This window comes from Mastomys coucha, unplaced genomic scaffold (assembly GCF_008632895.1).
Source record: "Mastomys coucha isolate ucsf_1 unplaced genomic scaffold, UCSF_Mcou_1 pScaffold1, whole genome shotgun sequence".
In the NCBI taxonomy this organism is placed as follows: Eukaryota; Metazoa; Chordata; class Mammalia; order Rodentia; family Muridae; genus Mastomys; species Mastomys coucha.
The window spans coordinates 59,394,873-59,411,765 of NW_022196891.1; the positions used below are offsets into that span (position 1 = coordinate 59,394,873).

General features: G+C 40.3%; 1 protein-coding gene across 2 annotated transcripts in view; it reads right to left on the reverse strand.

Moving 5' to 3' along the window:
* Nucleotides 1–1,022: 1,022 nt before the first annotated feature.
* Nucleotides 1,023–16,893, reverse strand: part of CUNH1orf105 (chromosome unknown C1orf105 homolog) — a 43,868-nt gene continuing 27,997 nt past the window's right edge. The window contains exons 5-8 of one of the 2 annotated variants that reach the window (XM_031387211.1): nt 15,715–15,782; nt 12,987–13,045; nt 5,884–6,025; nt 1,023–1,142 (exon numbers count right to left, since the gene is read on the reverse strand). In XM_031387211.1, coding sequence (XP_031243071.1) covers nt 1,109–1,142; nt 5,884–6,025; nt 12,987–13,045; nt 15,715–15,782 — 303 coding nt within the window. In that variant the 3' untranslated portion in view covers nt 1,023–1,108. Of the gene's footprint in view, nt 1,143–5,465; nt 6,026–12,986; nt 13,046–15,714; nt 15,783–16,893 lie in introns of those variants that run through there. The other variant, XM_031387213.1, reaches the window with a different exon arrangement.

Sequence of the window (16,893 nt, forward strand, 5' to 3'; positions counted from 1 at the left end):
AGAGAGAGAGAGAGAAAGAGAGAGAGAAAGAAAGAGAGAGCACAATTATAAAATGCTGCATTAGCATTATTGCTGGGTGCCAGAACTTGCCTTTCGATGGCAAGACTTCCTGAGGGCCAGGGATAAAATGTATTCTTTGGACCGGACACTTGCCTGAACTTGATAGAACTCAAGGTTTCCGTCCCAGGGAGTGTCAACAAGACAATTATGCAGATAGTTTATTGGGTTTCCCATGTCAAAGCTAGATTAGCTTTTTGGCACTTTCAGAAAGGCCTTTTGTTTCACCAGGTTCTGTTTTTGAGTCAGTGAAACCCTGAAGTAGCTCACAGTCCAAAAGGAAAGTCAGGGTGGAGCTTGCAAAAACCTCTGCCATTTTCTGCCCTCCAGCCATGCTGTTTACCTTTTTAGAGCTAACCACTATTACCACGATCTTTTTCTTAATTTTACACATTTTGTACTCTTCATGCATTTTTCTCAGATCTAGGGAATAAGGTTTCAAGCTTTTTTTCCCAGCTTGGAATCCCCATCGGATGGCTCTTCCTAGCTAGAGAGCCCAGCAAACTTCCCCTGAAATAGCCATTACCCACCAGGCTCCCCTGGAAACTTCCCCTGAAATAGCCATTACCCACCAGGCTCCCCTGGAAACTTCCCCTGAAATAGCCATTACCCACCAGGCTCCCGGCTTCTCTGCGCTTTGCTGACCAGGTGACAGAATGTCTTGCCAAAGACTTCACAAAGAACAAGCGATAACACATAGCTTTTTCTCTCCCATCAGCCTCCCTGATGAAGTTCAATAATTGCTTCTTTGTTCCTGTCCAGACAGCAGGGTGACTGGTGATATGGAGAGTGTTATTGCTGAAATTGCTGGGTGTTCCTTTTTTTAACTCATGTTCCATGCACTGTGTGTGTGTGGTAAGTTGCATTCACGTGTATATTTCTCTAAATGAAATGATAACTCCTTCAAAGGCAGAATCCCAATACCTAACCAAGTCTGCTTTCAAACCCCCAAATTTATGGATCTTAGTTTGTGGTTTTACAGATTAGCTAGTAAACCTAAGGATAGACTTGCCTTTATTTGAAATATATCTCAGATAGCTGGGTTGCTCCTTCAGGGATACAGTGCAGCGGGAGATGTTGTTATCCTTGTTAGGTTACACATAAAAAAACAAAACAAAAAACAAAACAAAACAAAACAAAAGAACAGATTTACAATAACAATTACAAGAGAGCTGTGTAATGTAATGTCAAACTAAGTTGGTTTTAAGTAGAGTAGGGTTGAAGCCACGCTTGATCACCCCAATTATCTCTAGGGATTAGTTTATCCTTCCTTTCACTATCGTCTTCCTCTTCACTATCTTCCTCCTCCACATCCTCAAGAACGAATCCACGGCCTCCTGGATGATAGCCAAGCAGCACACTTTTACTTCAATCTTCATCATTTTCTCTCCCTCCCTTGCCTCTCTGGTTGTATATGTGTGGGTGCATGCACAGGTGCCATCTGCCTTGTTTTGTGAGAGTGTCTTTCACTGGTCTGGGACTCACTCATCAGGCTAGACTGGCCAACAGTCCCCAAGGATCTCCCAGCCAGCCTTAGGAAGTTCTAGGGAAGCTTCATGTGGCCTCAGCCAGCTTTTTAACGTGGGTTCTGGGGCTGCCACCCCAATCTTTTCAAGTCAAGCACTTTACTGGCTTCCCAACCCCCTAAATCTTGATTTTTTTTTTTTTTTTTTTTTTTTTTTTTGGTTTTTCGAGACAGGGTTTCTCTGTATAGCCATGGCTGTCCTGAAGCTCACCGTGTAGACCAGGCTGGCCTCAAACTCAGAAATCCACCTGCCTCTGCCTCCCAAGTGCTGGGATTAAAGGCGTGCACCACCACTGCCTGGCAAATCTAGATTCTTAGTAGTTTTGTCCCTAGGTTTATTTAGAGATAGCAGTCCCATAGTTCTTCCTTTGTTGGGCAGTACCAACTCTGGACAACTGCACCAAGTAAAACCTAAACAGAGCACCTTTGAGACTACCTGGTGTTATGTACATTTAAAATCATGAACAGAAGCTGGTTCATGTGGAAGACCATTAGGCCAGGGATCCAGCAACTTGCTAACAGTTTCAGCCATCTCCCCATCTCCTTTTCCCTTTCCTCACCCAATAGTTATGATCAAGAGAAAAATACAAGTGACCCTGACAAGAGAATACAGCAATGGAAGTCTGTCCAACTTCCCAGAATTAATATTGGGACCAGGTGTGACCACAGCCATGCATTACATAAAACACAGCAGGATAGAAAGTACAGCATGGATTTTGCCAAATTCGGCCTTTCCTTTCATTCCTAACATAAGGGAATTATACAGATTGATTGATTTTTAAAGTCCCTGTTGGAGTGAGAGAAGGTAAGAGAGGAGAAGTGGTTATGACTAACATCTGTAGATTTTTTTTTTAACTTGAGTTTTTTTTTTTTTTAAGTAAAAATCAGGCTTTTGCTCTGAAATAAAAACATCTGCCCAAAATTATCCATTTTTTTTTTCAAATATAATCTGAACTGCACACAACTTTGGCATAGGAATAACATTACTCCAGGTGAAGACATTGCTTGGCCTATTCATGATAGCTTTTTGGATGACACTTAAGAATGCTCAGGGGGTGAAATAACAACAGGTTCAGATTATTGCCTCTAAGGGAGAGGCCATTGAGCCAATAGGGAAGCTGTCAATCATTTGCCTCCCACAATACAATGGAAGCAAAGTATGATATAGGTAAGATGATTTATTTTAAATAAGTTTACTACTGATATAGAAAAGCCATGCAGTGTATCTGCAGATCTCTTTGCAGGTTTGGATTCAAGTGGAAGAAGTGGGTTAGTCATGCGTGGAGATGTGTTAGAGGTGGAATCCCAGTTTGGGGCATTCTGCCCTCAGTGCCCTTACTCTCCAGGATCTGATTGTAGGAACACAGTAGAACTCTTCTTGGTTGGCTGTTTAGCAACACCACTGAGGTCATTACTCGTGTGCTGAGGCCATAAGAAGTCAGGTTTAGGCCTTAGGCTCCTTAGTTTTCCTACAAACTAAAATGAAAGTCGGCGAACACTCAGATTCAAATTGAAACATGACAGTGCTGTGGGAGCCAGAGTTGTGTTCTCACTGGGACACTAGTTGAGAAAAATTACAAAGTCCATATGTAGTAAAGGGAAGCTGATGCTAAAAGTTAACCTAGTATTGCTCTCTCTCAAAATCACCTACCAAGGAGCCATATTACTTTGAGCATGAGTTAAATCACTATATCATTCCTTTCCTGGAGATTTGGAGATTCAAGGATATATTGCAGACTTGAAGTCTTAAAATGTGGACTTGGAACCCTTCAGCCTTTGAAGTCCTTTTGACTTCAAATTCATATTGAATTCAAGTTCATAATTATTCACATAACATGGGCACACACACACACACACACACACACACACTTTTTGAAGGGTTTTTTGTTTTGTTTTTCAAGACAGGGTTTCTCTGTATAGCCCTGGCTGTCCTGGAACTCACTCTGTAGACCAGGCTGGCCTTGAACTCAGATATCCACCTGCCTCTGCCTCCCAAGTGCTGGGATTAAAGGCGCTCTTCCTTAAAATGGTAGGAATTTTCCCAAGACTAAATGACATGTGATAATTTAAATATTCTGACACCAAATGAATGTGCTTCAAAAATTATTTTTAAAAGTGTTTTTTAAATTATTTAATTTCTGATGTGGTAGATATCAATACATATAGCTCCCATTTGAAAATTCTTTAGGGTTCTTAATTATTAAAGAGTGCAAAATGGGGCTGGAGAGATGGCTCAATGGTTAAGAGCACTGACTGCTCTTCTGAAAGTCCCAAGTTCAAATCCCAGCAACCACATGGTGGTTCACAACCATCCACAATGAGATCTGATGCCCTCTTCTGGTGCATCTGAAGACAGCTGCAGTGTACTTAGATATAACAATAAATAAATCTGTGGGCTGAAGCGACTGGGGCCAGAACGAAAAGAGGTCCTGAGTTCAATTCCCAACAATCACATGATGGCTCACAAACACCTGTACAGCTACAGTGCACTCATATACATAAAGTAAGAGTGTAAAATGATCCCAAGACCAAACAGTATAAGAAACATGCAGAGGGGGAGAAAGAGGGAGAGAGAGAAAGGGATAGGGAGAGGTGGGCAGAACAGAGCCAAGTTCCATTATTTCATTCAAAGCATGTCCCCAAGTGATCTAACTTTCCACAGTACAGTGGATGCAAAGTATGATATAGGTGACATGAGTCACCTATCACCTATCTTGGCTCCATTTCTTAAAAATTTTCCAAAAAAAAAAAAAAATTTCCTACCCCTTGGTGGTGTCATAAGCTAGTGGTCAAGCCTTTAGTATGTGGCAATTATGGGGAGTTAAGATCTAAATCATAGGCTGGGCGGTGGTGGCGCATGCCTTTAATCCCAGCACTTGGGAGGCAGAGGCAGGTGGATTTCTGAGTTCAAGGCCAGCCTGGTCTACAGAGTGAGTTCCAGGACAGCCAGGGCTATACAGAGAAACCCTGTCTTGGGGAAAAAAAAAATCTAAACCCACTGTTAAAATACTGGCAAATACCAAAATGCTATTCTTAGTGATGTAGTTTTGGGGTGTTCTAGATAAGGCCATCTCAATGATATTTTAGAAGCACTTTACTCCTAAGCTCCATAATATTCATGCTACCTCAAGTATTTCCCCTAATTCAGGAGTGTAGGCACCCCAAGTCCTTTCACTGAAGTATGCATATGCAAACAACAAAGAAAAGTTTTACTGTGCTATTCAGTTGTCTGAAATGATAGAAGTCATGGGGACTACTTTTGAAGTTCGGGAACTCCAATTGCAATGAAAACAAGAATCAAAGCCTACCACAAATATAAGACAACAAACAGGTTTTGTCTGTTTTTTCTTTGTTTTTGTTGAGTTAAATTTAGACACTGGTTCATTGATCTGAGATTTCTTAATGCCATTCTTTAATAAACAGTTGGCACAGAGACTGTCTTATAGGTTGGTATAGCATCTATCTACTTAGGGTCTTGGGTTCCACTAGGCAGTTGCTTCCTCATAAACAGAAGGGCATTTGTTTGTTTTTATGAAGCCTTTTGAAATTTGGCTCAAAAAAATATAGACCAAATACATATTATTTGCAAACTTGGAATTTTCCTTTGCATCCCATATATTATGTGCATATAGATCAGCGTAGACCATAAAGCATGCATTTTCATATAAAAATAACTTCATCATAAAATTCAAGCATGGCATGGATATGATTAAGCAAAGATTAGCTGAACACCTGATCAATATGTAAGGAAGTAATGAAGGCAATGTGGGGTGTAGTTCCTGTGACCACAGATTGCAATAAATAATCATTTGTCACTTTCCAGTTATTACATCATAGCATCCCCTATTTGCTATAAAATGAACTGATAGAGAAAAAAAGATGATTTTTTCCCCTTTTCTCCTTTATTGCGAATAAAATGAAGTCATGGAGGGCTCAAGGAGCCATCCCTGGTCCTCCTACCAGAAGGAATGTGCTAACTGACTTAGATGGAAAATCCATGACTTATAAGATGAAGGCTGTCATTTGTTATAATATAACATGCATTAAAATTTTCAGCAAAACATGAGGTACAATTAGCACGTTCTGTGTTAGTCAATAAATCTTTATAGCTATGTAAATTAAACCATGTCGTCTTTAGGAGGAAGTGGGAAGAGCTAGAAGAGCAGCACATAGGAAAGAAAAAGTGACTCATCTTTTGAGAGATACAAGATTAGGGGAAGGTACCAGCGTCAGAAACTGGCTTGGAGAGGTAGCCTTTTCCCTGAGTGTTTGGGGGTAATGGGCTCTGGCCACCCACTTACTGCTTCACTGTTTTGCTCATCCCTTTCTTTCTGGGAAAGGCACAGTGCTGAGTATCCTGAGGAGTTTCATAGGCACCTGACAGCAGCCTGTGGAAGACAGCAGTCCTGGAGCCTAAGATGGGCAGTCTGTAGCGAATGCTCTCTGAAAGACAATGTGAAGAAGAACAGAGAATAAAGGCTTACACGCTGTTCTCACAAGTACACAAAATAACCAAGGACCACCAAAGACTCCTCTAGCCTTAGCATACTCAAAATTCACATAAGAATTTCTTTTAATAGAACCATCTCATGGCAACAGCATTTAGACTTTTATAAATCTGATCAAAGATGTCAAGTGAAATTTAGAAAAAACACCCAAGTGTTAAGAATATTGCCAATTAAATTTAAATTGAAAATAAAATATAAGTGGAATTGTAATATTAGCTCAAGGGAAAAGAGGGTTCAGTTCTGAGGAGACTGCTGCAAGACACATGAATACATAGGTCTGTTCTTTGAAATAAAACAGACAGCCATGATCTTACAAAAAGGCTACAGCTGGCAAAGGGTTTAATATTTCAAAAGATACTTTGTGTTGTGAATAATTAAGTCTTTACCATCTTGACCGTCTTCTCCAAACATAATTTGATTTTTTTTTTTAAAAAAAGTTTACATTGCTACTCTCCATACCCCACAGCCTTGTCTGCCTCCCAGGAGGACTGCTCTAACCAGAGACACAGGTGAGACCCCCACCCAACCCCCACACCAGCTGGGACCCCACAGAACCCAGCAGATGTGCTCTGTTGGAACCTCATCTCTCTTCCAGTTTGAACCTTCACCTACACTTTCCATGGATCAGTTCTCCCATTCCCTCAGCCCCACCCTATAGCTTTGCCTGTCTCCCAGGAGGTCTATTCTAACCAGAGACACAGCACTGCCTGCCTCCCAGGAGGCCTGTTCTAACTCAGGATGCCCAGGTCAATTAACACCAGAGACAATCAGATGGCAAAAGGCAAGCACAAGAACATAATCAACAGAAGTCAATATAATTTGGCATCATCAGAACACAATTCTCCTACTACAGCAAGCCCTGAATAGCCCTGAATATCTTAAAGTACCTGAAAAGCAAGATTCTGACCTTAAATCCCATCTCGTGAAGATGATAGAGGCCTTTAAAGATGATATAATCCCCTTAAAGTAATGCAGAAAAACACAGTCAAATAGGTAGAAGCCCTTAAAGAGGAAACAAATAAATCCCTTAAAGAAATAAAAGAAAACACAGTCAAACAGGTGAAGAAAATGAACAAAATGGTCCAAGACCTAAAAATCGAAATAGAAGCAATAAAGAAAACACAAATGGAGGCCGCCCTGGAGATGAAATACCTAGGAAAGAGAACAGGAACTACAGACACAAGCATCATCAACAGAATACAAGAGATGGAAGAGAGAATCTCAACACCAGTCAAAGAAAATGCCATGTATAAAAAGTTCCTAATCTAAGACACCCAAGAAATTTGAGATACAATGAAAAGAGCAAACCTAAGAATAGTAGGAATAGAAGGGGTGAAGATTCCAAGTTCAAAGGGCCAGAAAATATCTTCAACAAAATCATAGAGGAAAACTTCCTCGTCCAAAGAAAGAAATGGCTATAAATGTACAAGAACACCAAATGGATTGGACCAGAAAAGAAAATCTTCCCACCATATAATAAAAGACTAAATGTACAGAACAAAGAAAGAATATTAAAAGCTGTACAGAGAAAAAGGCAAATAACATATAAAGCCATACCTATCAGAATTACATCTGACTTCTCAGCAGAGACCCTAAAAGCCAGAAGACCTTGGACAGATGTCTTGCAAACCCTAAAAGACCATGGATGTCAGTCCAGACTACTATACCCAGCAAAACTGTCAATCACCATAGATGGAGAAACCAAAATATTCTATGACAAAACCAAATTTAAACAGTGTATTTCTACTAATCCAGCCCTATAGAGGACTCTAGAAGTTAAATGCCAACATAAGGAGGATAACTATACCCAAGAAAACACAAGAAATTAACCATCTCACAACAAACCCAAAAAGAAGAGAAACACACACACATAGTACCACTTCCAACAACAGAGTAATAAGAATTAATAATAATTGGTCATTAATATCTCTCAACATCATTAGATGCAGTTCACCAATAAAATGACATAGGCTAGCAGACTGAATACATAAACAGGATCCATCATTCTGTTGTATACAAGAAACACACCTCATCAACAAAGATAGACACCACTACAGAGAAAAGGCCTGGAAAAAAGGTTTGCTAAGCAAATGGTGTCACAAAACAAGCTGGAGTAGCCATTCTGTTATCTAATAAAATAGATAACCAAAAGTAATTAAAAGAGATGGGGAAGGATACTTCATACTCATCAAAGGAAAAAAAAATCCACCAAAATAAAGTCTTGATTCTGAATATCTGTGCCCCAAATGCAAGGGCACACAAATTCATAAAAGAAACTTTATTACACCTCAAAACATACATTGAACCCCACACAATAATAGTGGGAGACTTCAACACCCCACTCTCACCAATGGACAGGTAATCAAAACAGAAACTAGAAAGAGACACAATGAAACTAACAGAAGTTATAAACCAACTGGATTTAACAGATACCTATAGAACATTTCCCTAAACCAAAAGAACATACCTTCCCAGCACCTCAGAGAACCTTCTCCAAAAAGTGAGCAAACAAGCCTCAAGAGACAGAAGATTGAATTAACCTCTTGTATTCTATCAGATCATCACAGACTAAGGCTGCACTTCAGCAACAACAAAAACATCAGAAAGCCCATATACTCACAGAAACGGAATAACTATTAAATAATAACTTGGATAGAGAAAAAAATAAAGAAATTCAATGAAAATGAAAGCACAAGATACCCAAACTTTTGGACACAATGAAAGTGGTGTTAAGAGGAAATTCATAAATAATTTTGCTTTCATAAAGAAACTGGAGAGATTTCATACTAGCAACTTAATAGCACACCTAAAAGCTCTAGAACAAAAAGAATCAAACATACTCAAGAGGAGTAGACAGCAGGAAACAGTCAAACTCAGGGCTGAAGTCAACCAATTAGAAACAAAGCGAACAATACAAAGAATCAACAAAATCAAAAAAGAAGAGAAAAAGAAAAAGAATCAACAAAATCAAGAGCTGGTTCTTTGAGAAAATCACCAAGATAGACAAATCCTTAGCCAAATTTACTAAAAGGTACAGAAACAGTATCCAAATTAACAAATTCAGAAATGAAAAGGGAGACATAACAACAGAAAAAATAGCCAGCACTTATTAAAAAAGTGGAAATTCTAAACAAAATGGACGATTTTCTGGACAGATACTATGCACCAAAGTTAAATCAAGATCAAGTAAACAATCTAAACAGTCCCACAACCCCTAAGAAAATAGAAGCAGTCATTAAAAACCTCCCAATCCAAAAATAGGAAAAAAAAAAAAGCCCAGGACAGATGATTTTAGTGTATAATTTGACCAGACTTTAAAAGAAGACATACTACTAGTACTCTGCAATCTATTCCACAAGATAGAAACAGAAGGAATATTACCTAATTCATTCTATGAGGCCACAGTTACCCTGATACCTAAACCACACAAAGACTCAACAAGAAAAGAGAATCTCAGACAAAATTCACTTATGAACATTGACATAGAAATACTCAATAAAATTCTCAGAAACCTAATCCAAGAATACATCAGAAACATCATTCACCATGATCAAGTAGGCTTCATCCCAGGGATGCAGGGATGGTTCAATATATGAAAGTGCATCAATGTAATTGTGTATAAACAAATTCAAAGAAAAAATCACATGGTCATCTCATTAGACACTGAAAAAGTCTTTGACAAAATCTAACACCTCCTCATGTTAAAAGTCTTGGGGAGATCGGGAATTCAAGGCACATACCTAAACATAATAAAAACAATATACAGCAAACCAATCACCAACATCAAATTAAATGGAGAGGAACTTGAACTAATCCTACTAAAATCAGGAACATGACAAGGCTGCCCATTCTCTCCCTATCTATTCAATATAGTACTTTAAGTTCTAGCTAGAAAAATAAGACAACAAAAGGAGATCAATGGGATACAAATTGGAAAGGAAGAAGTCAAGGTATCACTATTCATGGATGATATGATAGCATACATAGGTGACCCCTAAAATTCTACCAGATAATTCCTACAGCTGATGAAAAACTTCAGCAAAGTGGCTGAATATAAAATTAACTCAAACAAATCAGTAGCCCTCCTTTATACAAATGATAAATCAGCTGAGAAAGATATTATGGAAACAACACCCTTCGCAATAGTCACAAATAATAAAATATCCGTGTAACTCTAACCAAGCAAGCGAAAGATCTATATGACAAGAACTTCAAGTTCCTGAAGAAAGAAATCTAAGAAGACTTCAGAAGATGCGAAGATCTCTCATGCTCATGGATCAGTAGGATTAATTAAAAAGGGCCAATGTACCAAAAGCAATCTACAGATAAAATGCAATTCCCACATTTTTTTTACAACACAAAATTCCAATACAATTTTTTTTTACAGACATCAAAAGAGCAATTTTCAACTTCATATGGAAAACCAAAAAACCTAGAATAGCTAAAACAATGCTGAACAATAAAAGAACTTCTGGGGCAATCACCATCCCTGAACTCAAGCAGTACTACAGAGCAATAGTAATAAAAACCACATGGTATTGGTACAGTGACAGACTGGTCAATCAATGGGATAGAATCAAAGACCATGAAATAAACCCACACACCTGTGAACACTTAATTTTTGACAAAGAAGGCAAAACTGTACAGTGGAGAAAAGGCATCTTCAACTAATGAACCTGGTCAAACTGGCAGTCTGTGTGTAGAACAATGTAAATAGATCCATATTTATCACATGGAATAAAGCTCAAGTCCTAGTGGATCCAGGACCTTAACATGAAATCGGATACACTGAATCTAATAGAAGAGAAAGTGGGAAAGAGCCTTGAAAGCATTGGCACAGGAGAGAATTTCCTGAAGAGAAACTAATGGCTCAGGCTTTAAGATCAACAATTGATAAATTGGGACCTCTTGAAACTGAAAAGCTTCTGTGAGGCAAAGGACAAAAAAACCAAACCAAAAAACCAAATAACCCAATTAAACAATTAAAAATGGGGTACAGGGCTAAACAGAGACTTCTCAATAGAGGAATATTGAATGGTAGAAAAGCACTTAGTTCAGTATATTTAGTCATCAGGGAAATGCAAATCAAAATGACCCTGAGATTCCACCTTACACCAATCAGAATAGCTAAGATCAAAAACTCAAAGGACAGCACATGCTAGCAAGGATGTGGAGAAGGGAAAACACTCTTCTATTCCTGGTGGGACTGCAAACTTGTACAATCACTCTGGGAATCAATGTGGAGGTTCCTCAGAAAATTGGAAATAGTTCTACCTACACATCTAGCTACATCTCTTCTGGGCACATACCCAAAAGACTCTCTACTATATCACAACGATACATGTTCCACTACATTCATAGCGGCCTTATTCGTAATAGCCAGAAACTGGAAGCAACTTATATATCTTTCAACCAAAGAATGGATACAGAAAATGTGGTTCATTTACACAATGGAATACTTTGCAGCTATTAAAAACAAGGACATCACGAGTTTTGCAGGCAAATGGGTGGAACTAGAAAGTATCATTCTGAGTGAGTTAACCCAGACTCAAAAGGACATGCATGGTATGTACTCACTGATAGGTAGATATTCTCCAAAATGTATAGAATATTCATGATATACCCCACAGACCCTAAGAAGTTAAACAAGAAGGAAGGTCCAAGCAAGGATGCTTAAATCCCACTAAGGAGGAATGAAATAGTCATGGGAGGCAGAGAGAGGGAAGGACCTGGGTGTGAGTGAGGAGGGGGAGAAGAATTGGGGGCCAGGATCAGGTATGGGGAAAGACAGAAGAGAAGCCCAGAGGGCCAAGAGAACTAAAGGAAATACACAGCTGCCAGAGGTGGGGGCTGGAGGGAATTTCTAGGAAGTCCCAGAGACCTGGGATGTGAGGAAGCTCCTAGCACTCAATGTGGGTGACCTTAACTGAAATGCCCAACAGTAGGGATATGGAACCTGAAGAGACCACCTCCAGTAGCCAACCTCCAGGACCTCCAGTGGAGGAATGTGGACACCAACCCACCCACAAAACTTTCAACCTGAAACTGCTCCTGTATAAAAGAAATGCAGGGTCAAAATGAAGCAGAAACCGAAGGAATGGCAGACCAGTGGCTGGCCTAATTTGGGATCCATCAATCCCTAACACTATTACTGATGCTATATTGTGCTTGTACACAGGAGCCTAGCATGGCTGTCCTCTGAGAGGCTCTATCCAGCAGCTGACTGAGGCAGATGCAGATACTCACAACCAAGCATTGGATAGAGATTGGGACCCCTACGGAAGAGTTAGGGGAAGGCCTGAAGGAACTGAAGGAAATGACAAGACCATTGGAAGTTAGTGTCAACTAACCTGGACCCTGGGAGCTCCCAGAGACTGAGCTACCAGCCAAAGAGCTGGTCTGAAGCCCCCAGCATATATGTAGTAGAGGACTGCTTTGTCTGGCCTCAGTGGGATAGTATGTGCAAAATCCTGTAGAGACTTGATGCCCCAGGGTGTGTGGGGCATACTTTGGGTGGGGGGAATCCTCTCAGAGGCAAAGGGGGAAATGGGGGAATAACTCTGTTAGGGGGACTGTGTGACCTAAAGGGGCTTTGGGGGAAAAACATGACACGAAAACATGTGAGACCCTTGGAAAAGACAGAGTGAGCTGGAGGAAAAAGAAAAGGAGGAGGAAGAAGAGGAGGGATAGGAGAGAAGGAGGAAGGAGAGGAGGAGGAGGAAGAGGCTGTGTAACAATCACAACACTTCAAAAGACAATATGCAAAATAAAAAAAGGACACAGAACTGAATTTGCTTAGAAAACTTTAGAGGCATCGTAGAAACTACGTTTTCCGTTCTCTGGCCCCAAGCAGAGCATGTATCACACGGGAGTACTTACTCTAAAAGATAACACACCTGTTGGAATATCATTGCAGGAATGTAACTGCTGCACTTGGGAATGAAGGCTCACCTCTCTGATGGAAGAATCAAGAGAACGCATGCATCAGTTGGTTAGAGCCAAGTAAAAGAGGATTGGGTCTTTATACAGAGAGCAGGGTGGGCTGCGCTGTGGCCTTGCAGCAGGGTGAGAGAGTAAACTGTCCAAACACCACTAATTCTCAGGTGCTTTTCCTCAGTAGGATCCTCATGAGTTTTGATAAAACCTTTATTTAAACATGTTATTCTACTATAAGAACATGTAGAGTCTAAAACTAGTAAGGAGTAAGGAAATATTTCTTTAATTTTCATAAAAAGTAAGAGATCTTCCAGGTCAGTCAATTTGCCCTTGAAAAGCAAAACTAAGGAAACATTTTAGTGAGAGACTTCGTGACGTCTCCATTCCTCCATTCCACCAAGGCTTGGAGACCCTCCCTCCAAATACACTCAATTCCAAAACATCCTAGATTGATCTAGACTGCTTAATTCCTCAAGACTTACAAGTTGTTACCATTTGATGAGCTTGCCAGCAATGTTTCTTAACCTATGGGTCATGACCCCTTTGGAGATGGCATGTCAGCTATCCTGCATATTAGATATTTCCACTACAATTCATAACAGTAGCAGAATGAATTAATTTTATGCTTATAGGTCACCACAACCTGAGGAACTGTATTAAAGGGCCACAGTATTTGGAAGGCTGAGAACCACTGAAAGGCTAGCTACACATTTTAATGTGGCTACTTCCAAAAAGATCTTCCGAGGTTCCTTTGTTACCAACATATATGGCTGGTCCAGACAAGTTTAATCCATCCATTGTCCACACTGTGCAAGCAATCGGCAGTATTTTCAGGAATGGATAGTTTAAGATCTGTGTGTTCTACCATTCAACAGATAAGTATGTGTGTCTCCACCCTTTCTCTCTTCCTCTCTCCTTTCCTTACACTCATAAGCTATTAGCATTTGTGGTGGCTCTAGTTAAAATTGCTTAGAAGCAGGAGGGCTGAGGAGAAGGTTTGGTGATTAAGAAAGCTTGCTTCTTCAGAGGACCTGAGTTCAGTTCCCTGTTCTTATGTGGGGCTCACATAACTTCAGTTCCAGACTATCCGATGACTTTTTCCGTCTCTGCAGGTACACCCCTCCCCCCGCCATGACATACACAAAAATGAAGATAAAACTTATCTGTTTAATAGGGGAGAGGGAATTGTTTCGATGGGGACAGTGTTATTGTCCATATGTGTGGTGAGAGTTAAAAAGTGTAGGGAAGATTTTATAAGCAGCAAACGGAGTCAAGTCCATGTTCTACAGTCACTCTAAGGAGGAATCAAATAGAAGTGGTAGACTTTCTTTCACTGTGCTGGAAATGAAACCAAAACCAAAGGTTTTCTGAGAATTCTACAATCAATCAATTCTTAGCCACAGTTTAAAGGAACAGGAAAGATTTGCTTAAAATAAAAGCAATTAATGATTTGGGGATTAAGTGCTTTACTCAAAGTACCAAACATTCTAAATAGACCAGGGTTTCAAAGTCTCCTTCACAGAAGAATGCTCTTTTCCTCAGAAAGCCTTGATTCAAAGAGATTCCTATTTAAAGCTTGCAAAGGGTATTTATTAGAATTCCTTTTATCAAGATAAAAAAGTATGAGTAAATGTTATTAGTGTTGGAACTTGGACTGCCGGGACACGTGTTTCCTTGGTGACCTTTGTGTGCCCGAGCCAGCATTGGTACATGGTGTCAGTGCACCGGACTGTGTTGATGTCGTAAAAGTAATCAGAACACTTGCGTCCAAGCCACATAGGATTACAGAAAGGCCAATCAGCTTCTCCCACCTTTCTCTTTATATAAGGGAAAGGATTAAATGTTGCCTTGGGATCCTGTATAACTCCTATGCTCACATTCTGTGGTCTATTATGAGGCCTTCAGAGCATTGATGCCTTGCCAGAGTGAGTCCATATTTGCTGTTGTTGCTACTGTTGTTTTAGTTAACAAAACAAGGAGTTTCATTATGATTTTTTCATACATGAATAGCATCATATTTGGGCCTGGAGTTTTTTTTTTAATTGTAGCTTTCCGCACGCGCGTGCACACATATACACACACACACGCACACACACACATACACACACATACATGCCCTCAACTCCTTCCATGCTCTTCCTAGAGTTTTAAAAAAATAAAATAAGAAGTAAATTCTTTACTGTTAATATCAAACACAGGAAAAAGGTTTAAAAACCTTGCTACCCAGAATTTGACTAGATTTTACTTCTGTGGAATTGGTTGCATTCTGTTATATCTCTGGTGCACTGCTGCAAATGACGATTGGACAGATGAATAGAATTTGAGCTGCCGGAGGTGACAGAGGATGCCTGGAAGTCAGGACAAATCGCATGCTGTCACTCATATTCTGTGAATTAGATATATATCATCTACAGAATTGTTATCTGCCAGAGGGTGCCTCCCCTGCTCCTTGGATTGTTCTTATGTTGGTGGAAAGGAAGGTTGTGTTAGTAGTAACTTAAATAGTCATTCATGTACAGAAGTGAAATAACTTCTTTATGAAGTGTAACTCTGTTTCAACAGAAGATTAAATCACTATGAAGTTCATCCCCCAGGTGTTTTGTTTACTGTCCTTTCAGTCCCAATCCCCTGTCTCAAAGAGTTAGAAGCAGAACTTATGCCATAGCCCAGTTTACAACTTTGGCTCACCTGTGACTAACAGAATTCTTGGAGGATGGTTTCTGATGGTCGGGTATTATGAAAATTTTTGGCTGTACCTGAGAAAGAAAGCCTGATTCAGTACATTGGTTTAATTATATTCTGACCTACACAACGGACCTTAGCAACCCTGAGTTATGTCTGATACTGTTCACATATCCTCTTGTGACTCCACTTCCCCTCTCAGGGCAGCCATCGGTGCCCTCCACACACTGAGGGCCCCCAGTGCTTCTCTGCCCCTGGTCTAAAGAGCTGCTTTCAGAACACTCATAAAACCTCCGTGTGCTTCCTTGCTTAATGAGTCTGGCTCTCCTGATCAACATTCATCTTCAGGAGATGTGCTACATACAGCTCTACACTGCTCTGCTCATATTTCTAGCTCCTACATTGTCCATTTAAGACATTTTGAAAATGTGTGCCTTTCACCCAGGGTAGAATCGGTGCAGAGCCACGGCTTCTCTAGCTAGGAAATACCACACCCTAAAGCTTTAGATTTGATCCTAGCACTCCAGACTGGTTCCTTAAGGAGAATGCACGTTCACTCAGCAACTTCCCCTCCTCTGCAAATGCTTATCCCTAGGGCACTGAAGTGATAATTACAAAAATAGGGGTGCAGGTGTTCCCTTGGCCTGCTCACCAATAAAATTGTAAATTGTTCTGTGACAAGTACCTCTAGCGGTGCCTGAAAATGGAAAAAAGTCAATGCCAACTTTACCATTTTTAGTTAGATTGTTCTTCTGAATCACTGGCTGATGGAAGAAGGGGGGCCAAAGGGGGGAAATGGGGAACAGGATGACCAGGAGACCAGGAGTACCCAGAGAAAGTGGGGGCAGCAAGGACTTCAATGAGAACCTAGGGGGAGACTTCTTGACACATGAGAGGGAGAGAAGATGCCAGAAAAAGACCTTGCCACTTTCCAAAATTTTATCTACGGTTGGCTGTGCTCCAAAGAGGGCAGGGCAGGGAACTATCGACCTCCTGCAGAGTAGCATGAGCCTTGTTCTAAAGCCCCCGCACTCAGGCTGGTAGTAGTTTATACACAAGGGTGGGTCTAGAGGATGCGCAGACCAAAGCTGCCAACAATGGCATTTTTGTTTCTGAGACAAACTGCATCTAGTCATTCTCTTCCCACCTTTATTGATTTTCTTAAACTTTAAGTGTATAGACTTT